The sequence below is a fragment of the Indicator indicator genome, chromosome 21 (genome assembly GCF_027791375.1).
Source record: "Indicator indicator isolate 239-I01 chromosome 21, UM_Iind_1.1, whole genome shotgun sequence".
NCBI classification, from domain to species: domain Eukaryota; kingdom Metazoa; phylum Chordata; class Aves; order Piciformes; family Indicatoridae; genus Indicator; species Indicator indicator.
Window position 1 is genome coordinate 367,492 of NC_072030.1, and position 15,742 is coordinate 383,233.

Below are 15,742 nucleotides of genomic sequence, written 5' to 3' on the forward strand. Positions count from 1 at the left end.
CCCTTCTGAAGCTGCAGAGTAGGGAAAGGAGGGCTTGGTTGGATGGCTCTTTTTAAAGAAATTTCCTTATGGGAAGCACAAACCCAAGTGTGAGCCCTGGAAGCAGCTCCACTCTTCCTCATTACCACTGAATGCCAATTGCCCTGCAACTGAAGCAGAGCTGGGGGAAGGAGGAGAAGGAGCTGAGGGCTAAGAGCATTTCAATGACTTGGCTTTGAAGGACCCTTCTGAAAGAAAGAGCCAGCAAACACTTGTCAAATGCAAGTTCAAGTGAAAGCCACTCCTGCCAATGAAGCGTGCAGATGGCTGTGGGGGTTCTGCTGAACCCTCTCCAGGCCTCCATTGTGTCTTTCCTGCTGACAGAAAGGCAAGGGTCAGCTTGGGTTTAGAATGCCTCAGCCTCCTTTCCCACAGAATGACTCTGCTCCCCACGCCAGGCAAAGGAAACCTGCTTTTGAGTGACTGTTCAGAGCACTGAGGGACTTTTAGAAAGGCTAAAGAGACACAAAACCTTTTGGTCTCATCCACCCTACCCACATTTAGCAGAAAAATTTCCCACCATTGCTGGGAGAGGCAGGGGAGGCTGCTGCCTGTCAGCTACCTCTCGCAGATTTCTTCCTCGTTAGGGCCCAGTCCAAAGCCTGCAGACAGCTTTCAGAGTGTCCATAATAAGCTGTGGCACAGAAAGCAAGTTCTGCACCTCTGCTTTTAGCCTGAGCTCTTCACAAACACAGCAGCTACACCATTCGGCCAGCCTCCTGTTCCCAGCAGCATTCACTCACAGTTCACAGCCTGAGATTGCAGAAATTTCTGCCAACAGATACAGAATCACAGAATGTCTATGGCTGGGGGAGACCTCCCAGAGTATCCAGCCCAGCCCTCGACCCAGCACTGCAGGCTCAGCACCAAGCCATGGCCCTAAGCACCAGGCCCACAGCTGCTGGAACACCCCCAGGGATGCTGACTCCAGCACTGCCCTGGGCAGCCTCTTCCAATGTCTCAGATCCCTTCCAGGGCACAAATATTTCCTCATGTCCTGAACCTCCCCTCCTGCAGCTTGGAGCCATTTCCTCTGCTCCTATCCCTTGTCCCCAAGGAGCAGAGGCTGTCCCCTCCTCGCTCCAACCTCCCTTCAGGGAGCTGCAGAGAGCAATGAGGTCTCCCTCAGCCTCCTCTTCTGCAGCCTGAACACCCCCAGCTCCCTCAGCCCCTCCTCTAGCCCAGGGGCTCCAGGCCCTTCTCCAGCCTCACTGCCCTGCTCTGGACAGGCTCCAGTCCCTCAATGTCCTTGCTGCAGGGAGGGCCCAGAGCTGAGCACCACACTCCAGCTGTGGCCTCCCCAGTGCTGAGCACAGGGGGATGGGCACCTCCTGGCCCTGCTGCCCACCCTGCTTCTGATCCCAGCCAGGAGGCCTTTGGCTTTCTTGGCCCCTGGGCACTGCTGGCTCAGGGCCAGTGACTGCCAACCAACCTCCCCAGGTCCCTCTCCAAGCTGCAGCTTTCCAACCACACATCCCCAGGTCTGGAGCTCCCCATGGGGCTGTTGTGACCCAGGGGCAGCTACAGTGCTACCACCGCCTGCCTTCCCAGCAGTGCTCAAGGGAATCCAGCTGATGCTTTGCAGCACCATCTGCTGTGGTGCTGTCAAGGAACATCACCAATACAGAACCATTAAAGCAAGGGCAACAAAGCTGCAATAGGAGACATCTGGAATTTGTGTTTGTGGCACTGAGCTCTCTACTACTCATCAGAAAAGCTCACACCTAAGGTCACTGAACACATAGAAGGGTCCAGTGTCCTCTGCAGTGGGTTCAAAGGACTGCACATACAGTGAGCTCCACATGCAGAGAGGTTAAGGATCTCCAGTACTTTCCTTCCAAAACACCAAAAGGGAAATAAGAGCAGGGGAAGGACCTTCTCATAGTGAAAAGTGAGTTCCCGCACTCTGGTGACAAACCAACCTACCTGGTAGGGCACACTGTGCACATTCATAGAACCAGAGAGTCAGCAAGGTTGGAAAAGACCTTTAAGGTCAACAAATCCAACCATAACCCAACTCTCACGACCACTAAACTATATCCTGAAGAGCCACAGCCACAGCTTTCTGAACACTTCCAGGCATGGTGATTCCACTACCTCCCTGGGAACAACCATCCCCAAAGCATCAGAGAAGCATCAGCAGTGCTGTGAGAGTGTGTTGGTGGGCAGCACAAAGCAGCTTCTGTCTAGGTCAGCTGTGTTGGAAAGCTCAGGGTTATTTCTGGAAGAGGACAAAGCAGGGAAGGAAAAGCAATACTGTAAATACCATACAGCCAGAGGTTAGCAAGGTGCAAACTCTCTTAACTCTCTTACCCACAGGTCTAACAAAGAACCTCCAAATTCGTAGATCCATAGGTTCACAGAATGGGTTAGGTTGGAAGGGACCTCAAAGCTCATCCAGCTCCAACCCCTGCCATGGGCAGGGACACCTCCCACCAGCCCAGCTTGCTCAGGGCCTCATCCAGCCTGGCCTGGAACACCTCCAGGCAGGAGGCAGCCACAGCCTCCCTGGGCAACCTGTGCCAGTCTCTCCCCACCCTCACTCTCAACAATTTCTTCCTCCTCTCCACTCTCAATCTCTCCTCTCCCAGCTCAAAACCATTGTCCCTCATCCTGGCACCCCCAGCCCTTGGCCAAAGTCCCTCCCCAGCTCTCCTGGAGCCCCTTCAGGTACTGGAAGCTGCTCTGAGGTCTCCCTAGAGCCTTCTCTTCTCCATCCTGAACAGCCCCAACTCTCCCAGCCTGGCCCCACAGGGGAGGTTCTGCAGCCTCTGATCATCTTGGTGGCTTCCTCTGGACCATCTGCAGCAGCTCCAGGTCCTTCTTGTGCTGGGGGCCCCAGCAGTGGAGGCAGTGCTGCAGGTGGGGTGTGAGCAGAGCAGAGCAGAGCAGAGGGGCAGAATCCCCTCCCTGTGCTGCTGCTCTCCCTGCTCTGGATGCAGCTCAGCACACAGCTGCCTGCTGGGCTGCCAGGGACCATTGCTGGCTCCTGGGCAGTTTGTCACCAACTGACACCCCAAGGCCTTCTCCTGCAGAATGCTCTCAGCCACTCTTCATCCAGCCTGGATCTGTGCTTGGCATTGCCCTGACCCAGGTGCAGGTCTCCAACACCCATGGAATCCAGCTGGCTCTCAGCAAGTGGACACAGAGTTGCTTACTGTGCACCATCACAGCCATCAGGTTCCCACCAATGGCTGCTGGTTTCCACACCCCACAGGTGCAGAAAGCTTTGTAGCACTGAGCAGAAACCCCTCCTCTGCATACAGGAAGCTGATCCCAGCAAGGGAAGTGAAGCAGAATCCCCTCCCTGGCCAGTGGAAAAGGGTGACCTGATATTGTTTAGGGAGAAAGCAGAGCCTCAGGTATGTCAAACTCAAATAATTCTTTAGCTTTGCAGTTTAATACAGCCTCAGGATTTCCTCCTGACAAATATAGCAAGAGCTGCACCTACAGAAGTCATTCCTGAGCACTCCACAAAAACCAAATTTAGAAGCTGACTGTCAGCTGCTTGCCTTTTAAGTCATCCCTTTAAACAAAGGTAGTACAAAACTAGATAGTCCCTGGGAAATGGACAGGAACTGGAAGTCTTTATGGGTATACAACAACCTTACCAAACAAGAGATGGCTGTAGCTGAATCTCAGTTCATAGTGTTACAGATTCCACTGTGGAAAGAATCAGCTGCCAGTGTCTGTGGGTTCTTCACCTTGAAGCTAATGGGGACAGCATCAAGCTGGGAGTACAACACTTAGGGAGAATCCCTGCTGAAGAGCATCCTGTAGAGGGTCACTATTAAACCACTAGCTGGGAGTTTTCTGCTAGTGCACTGAGTGGCACAACTGACACAGGCCAGATCACCTCCTGTGTGCTCTACCTGGGACTGCTTCCACACTCAGCACCACAGATCACTGGAGGCCAGGTTGGAGAGGACCCCAAGCATCCCCTGGTCCAACTTTTTTTGCTGCAAGCCTGGTTTTGCTCTGCTTCCTCCCTGGTTATTTACAGTGCTGAAGGCAAGGTCAGTTAATGTGAACCTTGCACTTGGAACACCTTGGTTTAGTTCCTGGAAACTGAGAAAAGATGTGGAGGATGGGAGGTTAATCCATCACCTCAGCACAACTCTGAAGAAAAGTCTTTTTGCTCCAGAAAAGATTTGCCTTTGCTGTGGGAACTCCACTTCTGCTCAGCAGCCTCCCTGCAGCTTCCTTTGCCATGTGCATGGCCCAAACCATGAAGCCAGGACCTGGACTCTAGAGTTTCAAGTTACCTGGAAAGGCTCAGCTGAAGGAACTGAAATGTGCTCCTGGCACCAGGTGAGGGCACACAGCAGGGTGCTTGTGGCTGGGACAGCTGCCTGGAGGGCTGAAGTCTCCACAGCCCAGGCCACTGTGCTGCTGCAGTTCAGCCAAGAGGTGACTGAGGCTAGGGCATCACCCAGCTTTGGGGGGACCTGTGCCCCAGCTCTGGGCCCCAGCACAACAGAGACAGGGACCTGCAGCAGAGCAGAGCCCAGGGGCAGAATCCCCTCTCCTGCCATGCTGCCCACACTCCTCTGGCTGCAGCCCAGCACACAGCTGCCTGCTGGGCTGCAGGAGGGCACTGCTGGCTCCTGGGCAGTTGCTCAGCATCTGAGACTTGTGATCTGCTCTTGAGTTCCAGGAGCTGCTGTAATGCTTACTTCTATAACCATCTCTGTTCTCATCTCTTAACACAAATATGCAGTGTGGGAAGCATTTCCATCAATATAAACTCAAAATAGGCCCTCTGAAATACACTTAGAGAAAAATGAGGCTTGGAGCTTTTCAGATCTAATTAGCATGTGGCAGAAATTAGTTTTTCTCTCTGTAATTTGCCATTTTCAATAAATCAGCCCAGAGTATCTCCCCAGCACTTTATGACACCATGCAATCTTTTTATCCCTCACCTGACAAAATGAGAGTGCAGAGACACACACAAAGTTGTGTCTGCTAGGGCAGAACGTTCACAGAGTCAGGGACTGCATAGGGCTGGAAGGGAGCCTCCAAGGGCATCCTGTCCCAGCCCCTGCAGGCAGCAGGGACAGCTCCAGCCAGAGCAGGCTGCCCAGGGACACATCCAGACTGAGCTGCAATGGCTCCAGGGATGGAGCCTCAAGCACCTCCCTGGGCAGCCTGTGCCAGTGTCTCCCCAGCCTCACTGTGCACAACTTCCTCCTGAGCTCCAACCTAACTCTGCCCTGCTCCAGTTCCAAACCATTGCCCCTGGGCCTATCCCCACAGCCCCTTCTGAACAGTCCCTCCCCAGCCTGCCTGCAGGTCCCCTGCAGAGATTGAAATGCAGCTCTGAGGTCTCCCTGGAGCCTTTTTTTCTCCAGGCTGCACAGCCCCGACTCTCCCAGCCTGTGCCCACAGGGGAGGTTCTCCAGCCTCTGATCATCTTTGTGGCCTCCTCTGGACCCTCTCCAGCAGGTCCATGTCCTTTTTGTTTTGTCCCACAGTTGGACACAGCCCTGCAGGTGAGGTCTCCCCAAATATGTACATTGAATACTGCAGTGTCTAGGCCAAACCAAGTGCAAGCTGTGAAGGACCCTGGGACTCTTTTAGCAAAGCAGCCCTAGATTACCCCAGGTGTTAATCTGCCAGCCCAGCCGTGCTGTCCTCTGCAAACCCTGTCCACAGCAGAGCAGCCAAGCGCTCCAAATGTCCTTTCTCACTGCATGAGACTCACTGCATGCAGTGAGCAGCAAACTCCCCATGAGGACACTTTCCTTAAACCTCAGGGACACCCCACAGGACTTGCATGTTGGGAAGGCATCTCAGTGAGCTCCAAGATTGTCATCTGCTGCTGACTTACACTGCAGGCTTAAACACCCTGCAGCCCTGCCAAGAGTTCCTGCACAGAAGGCTGGGGCTCCTCCGAGCCAAAGGAAGGACATTTGTCAGCAGAAGGGAAGGGGGGGAGGGAAGAGGGGAAGCTGCCAGCAGAACATTTATTGCAGGAGTATTGCACAAACTTCAGTGGAGTGCACACAGAGCAGGCACCTGAGAATTCACTAATTGCTCATTATGCAATCACACCTCGGGCAGTGGGAGCAGAAGCTGAGGCAGGAAAACCTGGCTAACCACAAAGCACTTGTGAAGGGAAATGAGGAAATTCTACACATGGGTGCCATTGGCTCTTTGCTTCTCTCTCTGCTGGAACTCTGTAATCCTTTATTAATCTGCTGTTTGTTCCTGGAAAGTACCTTTTCTCTGCCAGCAAACCCCAGAGCTCAGCTGCATTAATCCATGACCCTCACTAGCAGGACAAGCACAGGAGGGCTTCAGCAGGCACACCTACAACTCTGCTCTGCACTCCACCTTGGCCAAGCTCAATTAAAGGAATAACCATTTAAAAGCTGGGAACAATCTTCCCACAGGGTGCCAGACTTGCAGCCCAAGACCCACAGGATCCTATCACACCAAATTCTGACAAGCCTTGTCAAATGGCTGCTTCAGGATGCAAAGTGGTAGGGAAGTGACTGGGCCCTTTGTGCTGCAGCTGCATGCTGCAAGCTGGAAAGAGTTGGGCAGGAAGGGGTAAAAGCTGCAGCTGGAGGGAGTTGGGCAGGAAGGGATAAGTGCTGCTCTCCCCCTGGACAGTTGGACACACACAGGAAAATGCCCTCCTGGTAACAGGCTCTGCTTGGTGCCCTCAGCAGCTCTGCAGCATTTCCAGTTGTGGAAGAGAGAAGCCAAAGACAGAACAAAATGCGTGACCAAAAAGAAACAAACCCACCCCCAAACCGACCCAACAAAACCCCCAAACCAGAGACATTCAGAGGACATTTCAAAGCCAAGCTGCAGCAAACAGGAAAAATGTCTTCAGCTTATCAGATTTCCAAGCTATAGAAAGTTCAGAGCCTGCTGGAGAGCTTCCTCTGTGAGGCAGCCCAGGTAAAGCCAGGTGACTGATGCAGACCCACACTGGCAGAGAGCAGAGCAGCAAGCAGAGATGCACAAAGATGCACAGGTGTGGTCAGCCTTGAGTTTTCTATATAGAAAACAGGACAGGACAGGAGCTGAAGGCGGGCTAAGTGATGAAAGCAGCTCTCATCCACCAGCTACTGACCATCCTGCAGGGTCACCTCTCACTTGACCTGGGATCAGTCTTGACACTACTTAGAATCATTTAAGCTTGGAAAAGTCCTTTTAGAACATCAAGTCCAACTGTAACCCAACTGCCATGAGCACTGAACCACAGACTGGAGCACCACACCTTCAACTTCCTGAACACCACCAGGGATGGGGACTCCACCACCTCCCTGGGTTGCCTGTTCCTATGCCTGACCACTCCCTCTCAGCTTCAAACCATTCCCCCATGGCCTGTCTCCAGACAACCTCACCAAAAGTCTCTCTGCAGCCTTCCTGCAGAATCCCTTCAGGTCCTGGCAGGCAGCTCTGAGGTCCCTCTGGAGTCTTCTCTTCTCCAGGCTGCACACCACCAGCTCCCTCAGCCTGTGCTCACAGCAGAGCTGCTCCAGCCAAACATCTCTGGTAAATCCTCCACAATGGAAACTGAAAATGTGTTCAGTAATGGACAGCAGGCAACAGCCATCTGGCACCCAGTTCTCATAAGATGGCACATTTGAACCCCTGACAGGCCAGGATGGGCCACAACAAACCCCAGCACAGCACAGCCCAGCCCAGGGCTGCAGGCAAATGCTGGATTCTTCCCCACTGTATCACAGTAGGCTCAGGGTTGGAAGGGACCCCCAGAAGTCATACAATCCAACCCCCATGCTCCAGCAGGGTCACCCAGGGCAGGGCACACAGGAACACAGCCAGGTGGGTCTGGAAGCTCTCCAGAGCAGGAGACTCCACAACCTCTCTGGGCAGCCTCCAGCACCCTCACACCAAAGAAATTGCTCCTCATGTTGAGGTGGAACCTCCTGGGTTCCAGTTTGTGTCCATTGCCTCTTGTCCTGTCACAGTTCAACATTGAACAGAGCCTGGCCCCTTCTGCTTGAATCCTACCTCTTAGATGTTTATAGACATTGATAAGGTCTCCTCTCAGCCTTCTCTTCTCCAGACTAACCAGCCCCAGGGCCCTCAGCCTGGCCTCACAGGAGATGTTCCACTGCCTGCAGCAGCTCTGTGGCTCTGTGCTGGACTTTCTCAAGCAGTTCCCCAAGGTCCCTGAGGGGCCCAGGATAGTTCAGGGATTTTAGACCTACTGAAAAGTTCCCTGAGCCTGTTCCCAAGAAGGTCCCAAGGAGCTGTTCAGGTAACTGTCAGTGGTGCATCAGAAGGAGGCTGTTTGTGGTAGCATAAAAAAGGAGGGGAGAAGACTCAAGTTGAGAATATTGCCATCTGTTTTCATCTGAGAAGATGTGGAATCCATCACTAGGGGCATGGAGATCACTCTCTGTGCTGACCATTACCTGGGGTTGCACAACAGGCAGGAATCAAAGCATCTGCAGATGTCACAATGCACTGCACACAGATCACAGCACAAGCCCTGTCTGGCTGCATAAGCCAGAGAACCTCCCACTGCCCTCTATTCTTGCAATCAGAAGAGAACCACAGAGAGGCAGGAGGAGAAGCAAAATGAAAACTGAGGGCAGAAGGAGCCCTTACTTTGACTTCTCTGATGGTTCAACCACTGCTGCCAAAGCAAACAGCCTGGCAGTGCACAGCCCTGGCCCCAGCTGGAGGGAAGCATCTGCAATGCTGCCTGTCCTGCAGGCTGAAAGGCAAGGGGGGCAGCACCTCTCTCTGAGCCATCAGGCCCAGTACTTGGCTACAGCCAAACACAGAAGTTACATTTCTGGGGCTAGCAAACAGTCCTGCTGGCTCTGCTCCTGAGGGTAAAACCTTCAGGTAACACAGAATAAGAGAATGGGAGGGGTTGGAAGGGACCTCTGGAGATCATCCAGTCCAACCTCCTGCCAGAGCAGGGGCACCCAGGGCAGGGCACACAGGGACACATCCACACTGGTTTTGAAGCTCTCCAGAGAAGGAGACTCCACAACCTCTCTGGCAGCCTACTCCAGGGCTCTGTCACCCACACAACAAAGCAGTTTCTGCAGCCTGTCCAAGTCCCTCTGGCTGGCACCATCCTGAACAGCTGGGAGGTGTCCCTAGGTGACACAAAAGCCACGTGCCCCTCTACATCACAACATTACCCAGCCAAATTTCCTCTCAGCTGAATGCTGTCCTATAATAACTGACTAAAGAGTTCCTGGGAGTCTCACAATCTCACCATCACAGGTGCATGAGACCCAAAACACCTTGCCCCAAAACTTCCCTCCACCTCTTTCAGTTATTTATCACCTTCTAATCCAAGAAAACTACTCTGGGCCTCCCTTCTCTGCAGAGATACCCAGGAGCAGTTTCCCCTCTGCACAATTATGCTTTTAGATGAAGGTTTAATCATGGGATTCAGAGGAAAAACAATGGGGAGCAAGGCATCTGCTCCAGGAGGTTGTCTTGAAACATCCCAGGCCTCCCTGCCACAGCCATCGGTGCCCAGAGGAGATCAGTACAGATGCCTGCTTGGGATGTATGTTAAACTGCAAGAAATGAGTCCCCAAAGACACTTCAACAGCCTCCTCCTGGCAGCACTTCCACCAAGCAAGAGGATCATTTCTCCAGCTCTGTCTGGCATTTGAGCTACAGGCAACAGGGGCAGCTGGTGTCAAGAGAACTCTTCTTAAAGCAAGGGAAATCACTCAGTGTTTCACAGACTCACAGAATGGGTTGGCTTGGAAGGGACCTCAGAGATCAACTACTCCAACCCCCTGCCATGGGCAGGGACACCTCCCACCAGCACAGCTTGCTCAGGGCCTCATCCAGCCTGGCCTGCAACACCTCCAGGCAGGGAGGCAGCCACAGCCTCCCTGGGCAACCTGTGCCAGTCTCTCCCCACCCTCACTGCCAACAATTTCTTCCTCCTCTCCACTCTCAATCTCCCCTCTCCCAGCTCAAAGCCATTGTTCCTTGTCCTGGCACTGCCAGCCCTTGTCCAAAGTCCCTCCCCAGCTCTCCTGGAGCCCCTTCAGGTACTGGAAGGCTGCTCTGAGGTCTCTCTGGAGCCTTCTCTTGTCCAGGCTGAACAGCCCCAACTCTCCCAGCCTGTCCCCACAGGGGAGGTTCTCCAGCCCTCTGATCATCTCCTTGGCCCCCTCTGGCCCCTGTCCCATCAGACATTCAGACAACTAGAGATTGTCACACAGGTTTTCACAACACTGTGACCAGGATGTCCCCTGCTGTAGTGTTTTCACAGCAGCAGCACATGGAAAATCCCTTCTTGCCCACACAGTTGGGCACCACATCACCAGTGGTGTTGAAATCTGCCTCTCTAGGGCCATCCACCTTGTTCTGTACATGAACCATGCATCAAGTCTCTGTCATGGAGCCACTTTAGATGCCAGCTCACAGCACCACACACAAGTCAAAGCTCCTTTGGAAGAGGTTGTATCTGGGGGTGGCCCATTTGTTGCCAAAGCCTGAGATAAAACCTGAGACTTCAAGCATTGAAATGTCACTTGTGTCAGTGCAGACACAACAAACACAGCACTGCTTGCCCAGGTTCTCTGAACCAATGCCCATTTCTCTTTCCTTCTCCAGTATCCTGTAAATATAACATTAACGAAACCCCTGAGTCCTCCCCAGCTGGTTAAGCCAAGACACAAGTCCCTGGGAGCAGCACTTGCTTCCCAAGGATGCTCCCACATGTGGCTCTGATACTCACCTCGATTTTGTCTGTCTTGGCATCCCCCCAGTAAAGCTTCTGCTTCTCCAGATCCAGTGCCAGGCCATTGGGCCAGCCCAGGGAGGTGTTGACCAGAACCCTCCTCTCTGAGCCATCCAGGTAAGCACACTCTATCTTCGGGCTCTCACCCCAGTCTGTCCAGTACATGTAGCTGTCAAAAGAGGGAAGGCAAAACAAAGTGTCACCAGCTGTCCTGCTTTGCAAAGAGCTTCCCTTCTCCTGCCCCAGCTGCACCACCAAGCCAGCCTGAACTGTGATCAGTGATGAGAACAGGAAGTTGGAGCATTACATAGAATCAGAGAACCACAGAGTCACAGAACAGTCTGGGCTGGAAGGGACACACAAAGCTCATCCAGTCCAACCCCCTGCAGGCAGCAGGGACATCCTCCACTAGATCAGGTTGCCCAGAGCCCTGTCCAGCTTCACCTTCAGTATCTCCAGGGATGGCCAATGGACATCTCCCACTAGGCCAGGTTGCTCAAGGCCTCATCCACCTGGCCTTGAGCACCTCCGGTGTGCACACAGGAGGTGCAGGGTCAGTGCAGAACATTCTCCTGAGCTGTCATCTTCTCTACACTCAGAATTCAGGGGATGAAGCAAGGGCCAGGCAGTGTTCTGCCTGCAGTGTCTGTACTGAGATTGATGATGGTGGCAGCAGGGTTTATGGGTAAGGCTCAGGGGCAGGCCAACAAGGCAGATGTCCTGGTGGGAGTCTGTTCCCAAGCAGGATCATGAGGCAGATGGAATATAGAGGCAGCCAGGAGGAGTCTCGTGATGGCTACCTGACTTCCCTGACATCTGACAGGAATACCACACAGTGAACAGGCCAGCAGGTTCCTGCAGTGTGTGGAGGAGAACTTGCTGAGCCAACTGGAGGGGGAGCCAGCAGGGACAGTGCCTGCTGGACCTGCTGCTTGTGAACAGAGAGGGACTGCTGGTGGGTGTAGAGGTGAGAGGCCACCCTGGGCACAGCAATCAGGAGATGGTAGAGTGTTCACTTCTTGGGACTGCCAGCAGGCAGACTTGGGCCTGTTTCAGAGGCTGGTGGACAGAGTCCCTTGCGAGGCAGCCCTGAGGAGCAAGGAGTGCAGGAAGGCTGCACACTGGTCAGAGGGAAGTCCTAAGGGCACAGGAACAGGCTGTGCACATGTGCCCAAAGTGAGCCAGGGGGAAGGGGCCTGGCTGAGCAGAGAGCTTTGGGTGCTGCTGGGGCACAATAGGAGTCTGGGGTCGTTGGGAGAAGGGGCAGGACATTCAGGAGGACAATGAGGCTGTTGTGAGGCTGTGCAGGGAGAAAATGAGAAGGGCCAAGGCCTAGCTGGACTTGAATCTGGGTTCAGCTCTTCAGAACAGGAAACGCTGCTACAAAGCCACTGGCGACAGCAGGAAGGCTGAGTGGACTCTCTGACCTTTGTTGGGGGCAGGGGAACAGGGTGGCCAAGGGTGAGGACAAGGCTGAGGGACTCAGCATCTTCCCTGCCTCTGCCTTTAGCAGCCAGGCCAGTTGCTCACTGGGTACCCAGCCCCCTGCGCTGGAGGATGGGGATAGGGAGCAGAATGAAGCCCCCACAGTCTCAGAGGAGGTGGTTGTGACCTGCAGCACCACTCAAGATACACACAAGGCTCTGGGGCTGGAAGGGAAATATCCAAGGGTGTTGAGGGAGCTGCTGGAGGTGCTCACCAAGCCCCTTCCCAGCCTTTCCCAGCAGCCCTGGCTGAGTGGAGAGGTCCCAGCTGAGTGGAGATGGCAAACTGCCCCCCATGGACAAGAAGGGCTGGAAGGGAGGACAGGGGAAGTACACAGCTGTGAGCCTGGCCTTGGTGCTGGGGAAGGTCCTGGAGCAGCTCCCCTGCAGGGTCACCATGCAGCATGTGCAGGGCAGCCAGGGGAGCAGGCCCAGGGGGCATGAGGGGCAGGTCCTGCCTGGCCAGCCTGGGCTGGGGACTGTCAGGGGCTAAGGGACAAGCTGGGGGTGGTGTTCATCTGGACTGCACTAAAGTCTTGGACAGCTCACAGCATCCTCCTGGAGAAGCTGGCTGCCCTTGGCTTGGCTGAGTGGAGGCCTGGCTGGGTTAGGGACTTGGCTGGATGGGCACAAAGTGGTGGGGAAGGGAGGAAAGTGCAGGTGGTGCTTAGTCACCAGTGGTGCTCCCCAGGGCTCAGTGCTAGGCCAGTTCTCTTTAATGTCTTTATCACTGATCTGGGTGAGGGGATTGAGGCAGCCTCAGCCAGTATACAGGTGACACTAAACTGGGTGTCAGTGTTGAGCTGCTGGAGGTAAGGAAGGCTCTGCTGAGGGACCTGGCCAGGCTGAGGTCAGCTGTATGAGGTTCAACAAGGCCAAAGGCTGGGTCCTGCCCTTGGGTCACAACAATCCCAGGAAGGCTCCAGCCTGGGGGCAGAGTGGCTGAAAACTGCCCAGGAGAGAGAAGGCCCTGGGGGTGTGGGTTGGCAGCAGATGAGGATGAGCCAGAAGTGCCCAGGTGGGCAAGAAGGGCACCAGCAGCCTGGCCTGGAGCAGCAATGGTATGGGCAGCAAAAGCAGGGCAGGGAAGATGCCCCTGGACTGGGCACTGTTGGGGCCACACCTTGAGTGCTGGGTTCAGTTTTGGGCCTCTCACTCCAAAAAGGACATTGAGGAGCTGGAGCAGATCCAGAGAAGGGCAACCAAGCTGGGAAAGGGTCTGGAGAACAGGGCTGGGGAGGAGCAGCTGAGGGACCTGGGGGTGTTCAGTGTGGTGCAGAGGAGGTTGAGGGAGACCTCATTGCTCTCTACAGCTCCTGAGAGGAGGCTGCAAGGAGGTGGGGGTTGGGCTCTGCTCCCTAGTCTCAGGTGATGGAAGGAGAGGAACTGGCCTGAAATTGTGCCAGGGGAAGGTTAGGTTGAAAAGGAGGAGAAATTTCTTTGCTGCAAGAGTGGTCAGGAATTGGCAGAGGCTGCCCAGGGAGGTGGTGGAGTCCCCATGCCTGGAGGTGTTCCAGAAATGAGTGGCCATGGCACCTGGGGCCATGATTTGGTGGCCACGGTGGGGTTGGGTTGCTCGTTGGCCTGGATGATCTCAGAGGGCTCTTCCCACTGAAGGCATTTGATCCCCTTGCCCTCTGCAGCTTTCCAGCTTCAGGAGATGCCAGGCTGGCTGCCCAGTGGTCCCAGGACTGCCACACTCACCCCATGAGGGGGTTGAGGACGATGGCTCGTGGCTCATCCAAGCTGTCGGAGATGAGGACCCTCCTGGCGCTGCCATTCAGCCGTGTCACCTCGATGCGGTCGGTGCCGGTGTCGGTCCAGTACAGGTTTCTGGCCACCCAGTCCACGGCGATGCCGTCGGGGTGGTTGATCTCGGTGGTCACCAGGGTCTGTGCGGCGGAGCCGTCGAGCCGTGCCCGGCGGATGGCACGCACGTCGTCGTCCGTCCAGTAGAGGAAGCCCTCGGCGGGGTCGTAGTCAATGGCGATGGCGTGCCGGATGTTGTCGATCTGCAGGATGATGTCCGTGAAGTCCGGCATGTCCAGGGAGATCCTCCTCAGGTCTGTCCTCCTGGCGAGCAGCAGCACCTCCTCAGCGCCTGCAGAGAGAGCCCTTCCTGTGCCACCTGTGGTGCGGGTGCTGGCCCTGTCCTGCCCTGCCACTGCCCCCCACAGCACAGCAAACTGAACTGAAGTGCAGGCGTCCCCGAGCGGGGCTCACTGCTGACCACATCCTCTCAGCTAGCTGCCTGTGCTGGCACTCACTGCACAATGATGCACAACATCATCCTTCTGCCCCCCTAAACTCGTAGGGATCACAGAATGGGTTGGGCTGGAAGGGACCTCAGAGATCATCTAGTCCAACATCACTGCCAGGGGCAGGGACACCTCTCAACTAGACTCAGCTGCTCAAGGCCTCATCCAGCCTGGCCTTCAACACCTCCAGGCAGGAGGCAGCCACAGCCTCCCTGGGCAACCTGTGCCAGAGTCTCGCCACTGAAGAATTTCTTCCTCAGCTCCAGTCCAACCCTGCTCTGCCTCAGCTTCAAACCATTCCCCCTTGGCCTGGCTCCAGACACCCTCAGCAAAAGTCTCTCTGCAGCCTTCCTGCAGGATCCCTTGAGGTCCTGCCAGGCAGCTCTAAGGTCCCCCTGGAGCCTTATCCTCTGCAGGCTGAACACCCCCAGCTCCCTCAGCCTGTGCTCACAGCAGAGCTGCTCCAGCCCTTGGATCAGCTTTGTGGCCTCCTCTGGACTCACTCCAGCAGTTTTCGTATTCCTACAAAACATCCTGGAAAGATAAATTCCAGACAGTGCGAACAGCAGGAGGCAAGGTGCTGCTGGCAGCCTCTCTACCAGCTCCAGGATGCATCCAGAGCAGGGCACTTCCCGAGCTGCTGTTTAAAAAGCGACATGGGCAGGAAAGCAGCCCTTAGTCTGTGCTGCTGTCCTCACCCTGCACAGCCAGGATTACCCCAGGAGGAGAACTCTTGGGGCTCAGCTGACATCTTGGGATCAGAAAACACTTCCTATCAAGACATTATAGAGAGAACCAACTAAGCAGAATGGGAGGATCTTTGAAACACAGAATTGTTTCAGTTGGAAGAGACCTCTGAGACCATTGAGTTCAGCCAGCAGCCCAACCTCACCATGGCCCCAGGTGCCATGGCCACTCATTTCTGGAACACCTCCAGGCATGGGGACTCCACCACCTCCCTGGGCAGCCTCTGCCAATTCCTGACCACTCTTGCACCAAAGAAATTTTTCCTTCTCTCCAACCTAACCCTCCCCTGGCACAATTTCAGGCCAGTTACTCTCCTTCTCTCACCTGAGACTAGGGAGCAGAGCCCAACCCCCCCTGGCTGCAGTCTCCTCTCAGGAGCTGTAGAGAACAATGAGGTCTCCCCTCAACCTCCTCTGCACCACACTGAACACCCCCAGGTCCCTCAGCTGTTCCTCCCTAGCCCTGTTCTCCAGACCCTTCCCCAGCTTGATTGCCCTTCC

General features: G+C 54.9%; 1 protein-coding gene across 1 annotated transcript in view; it reads right to left on the reverse strand.

The window, feature by feature from the left end:
- Window positions 1–15,742, reverse strand: part of LRP5 (LDL receptor related protein 5) — a 137,030-nt gene that overhangs the window by 56,386 nt on the left and 64,902 nt on the right. The window contains exons 6-7 of the mRNA XM_054390312.1: window positions 13,942–14,338; window positions 10,751–10,922 (exon numbers count right to left, since the gene is read on the reverse strand). Of these exons, the coding sequence (XP_054246287.1) occupies window positions 10,751–10,922; window positions 13,942–14,338 (569 nt within the window). The remainder of the gene's footprint in view (window positions 1–10,750; window positions 10,923–13,941; window positions 14,339–15,742) is intronic.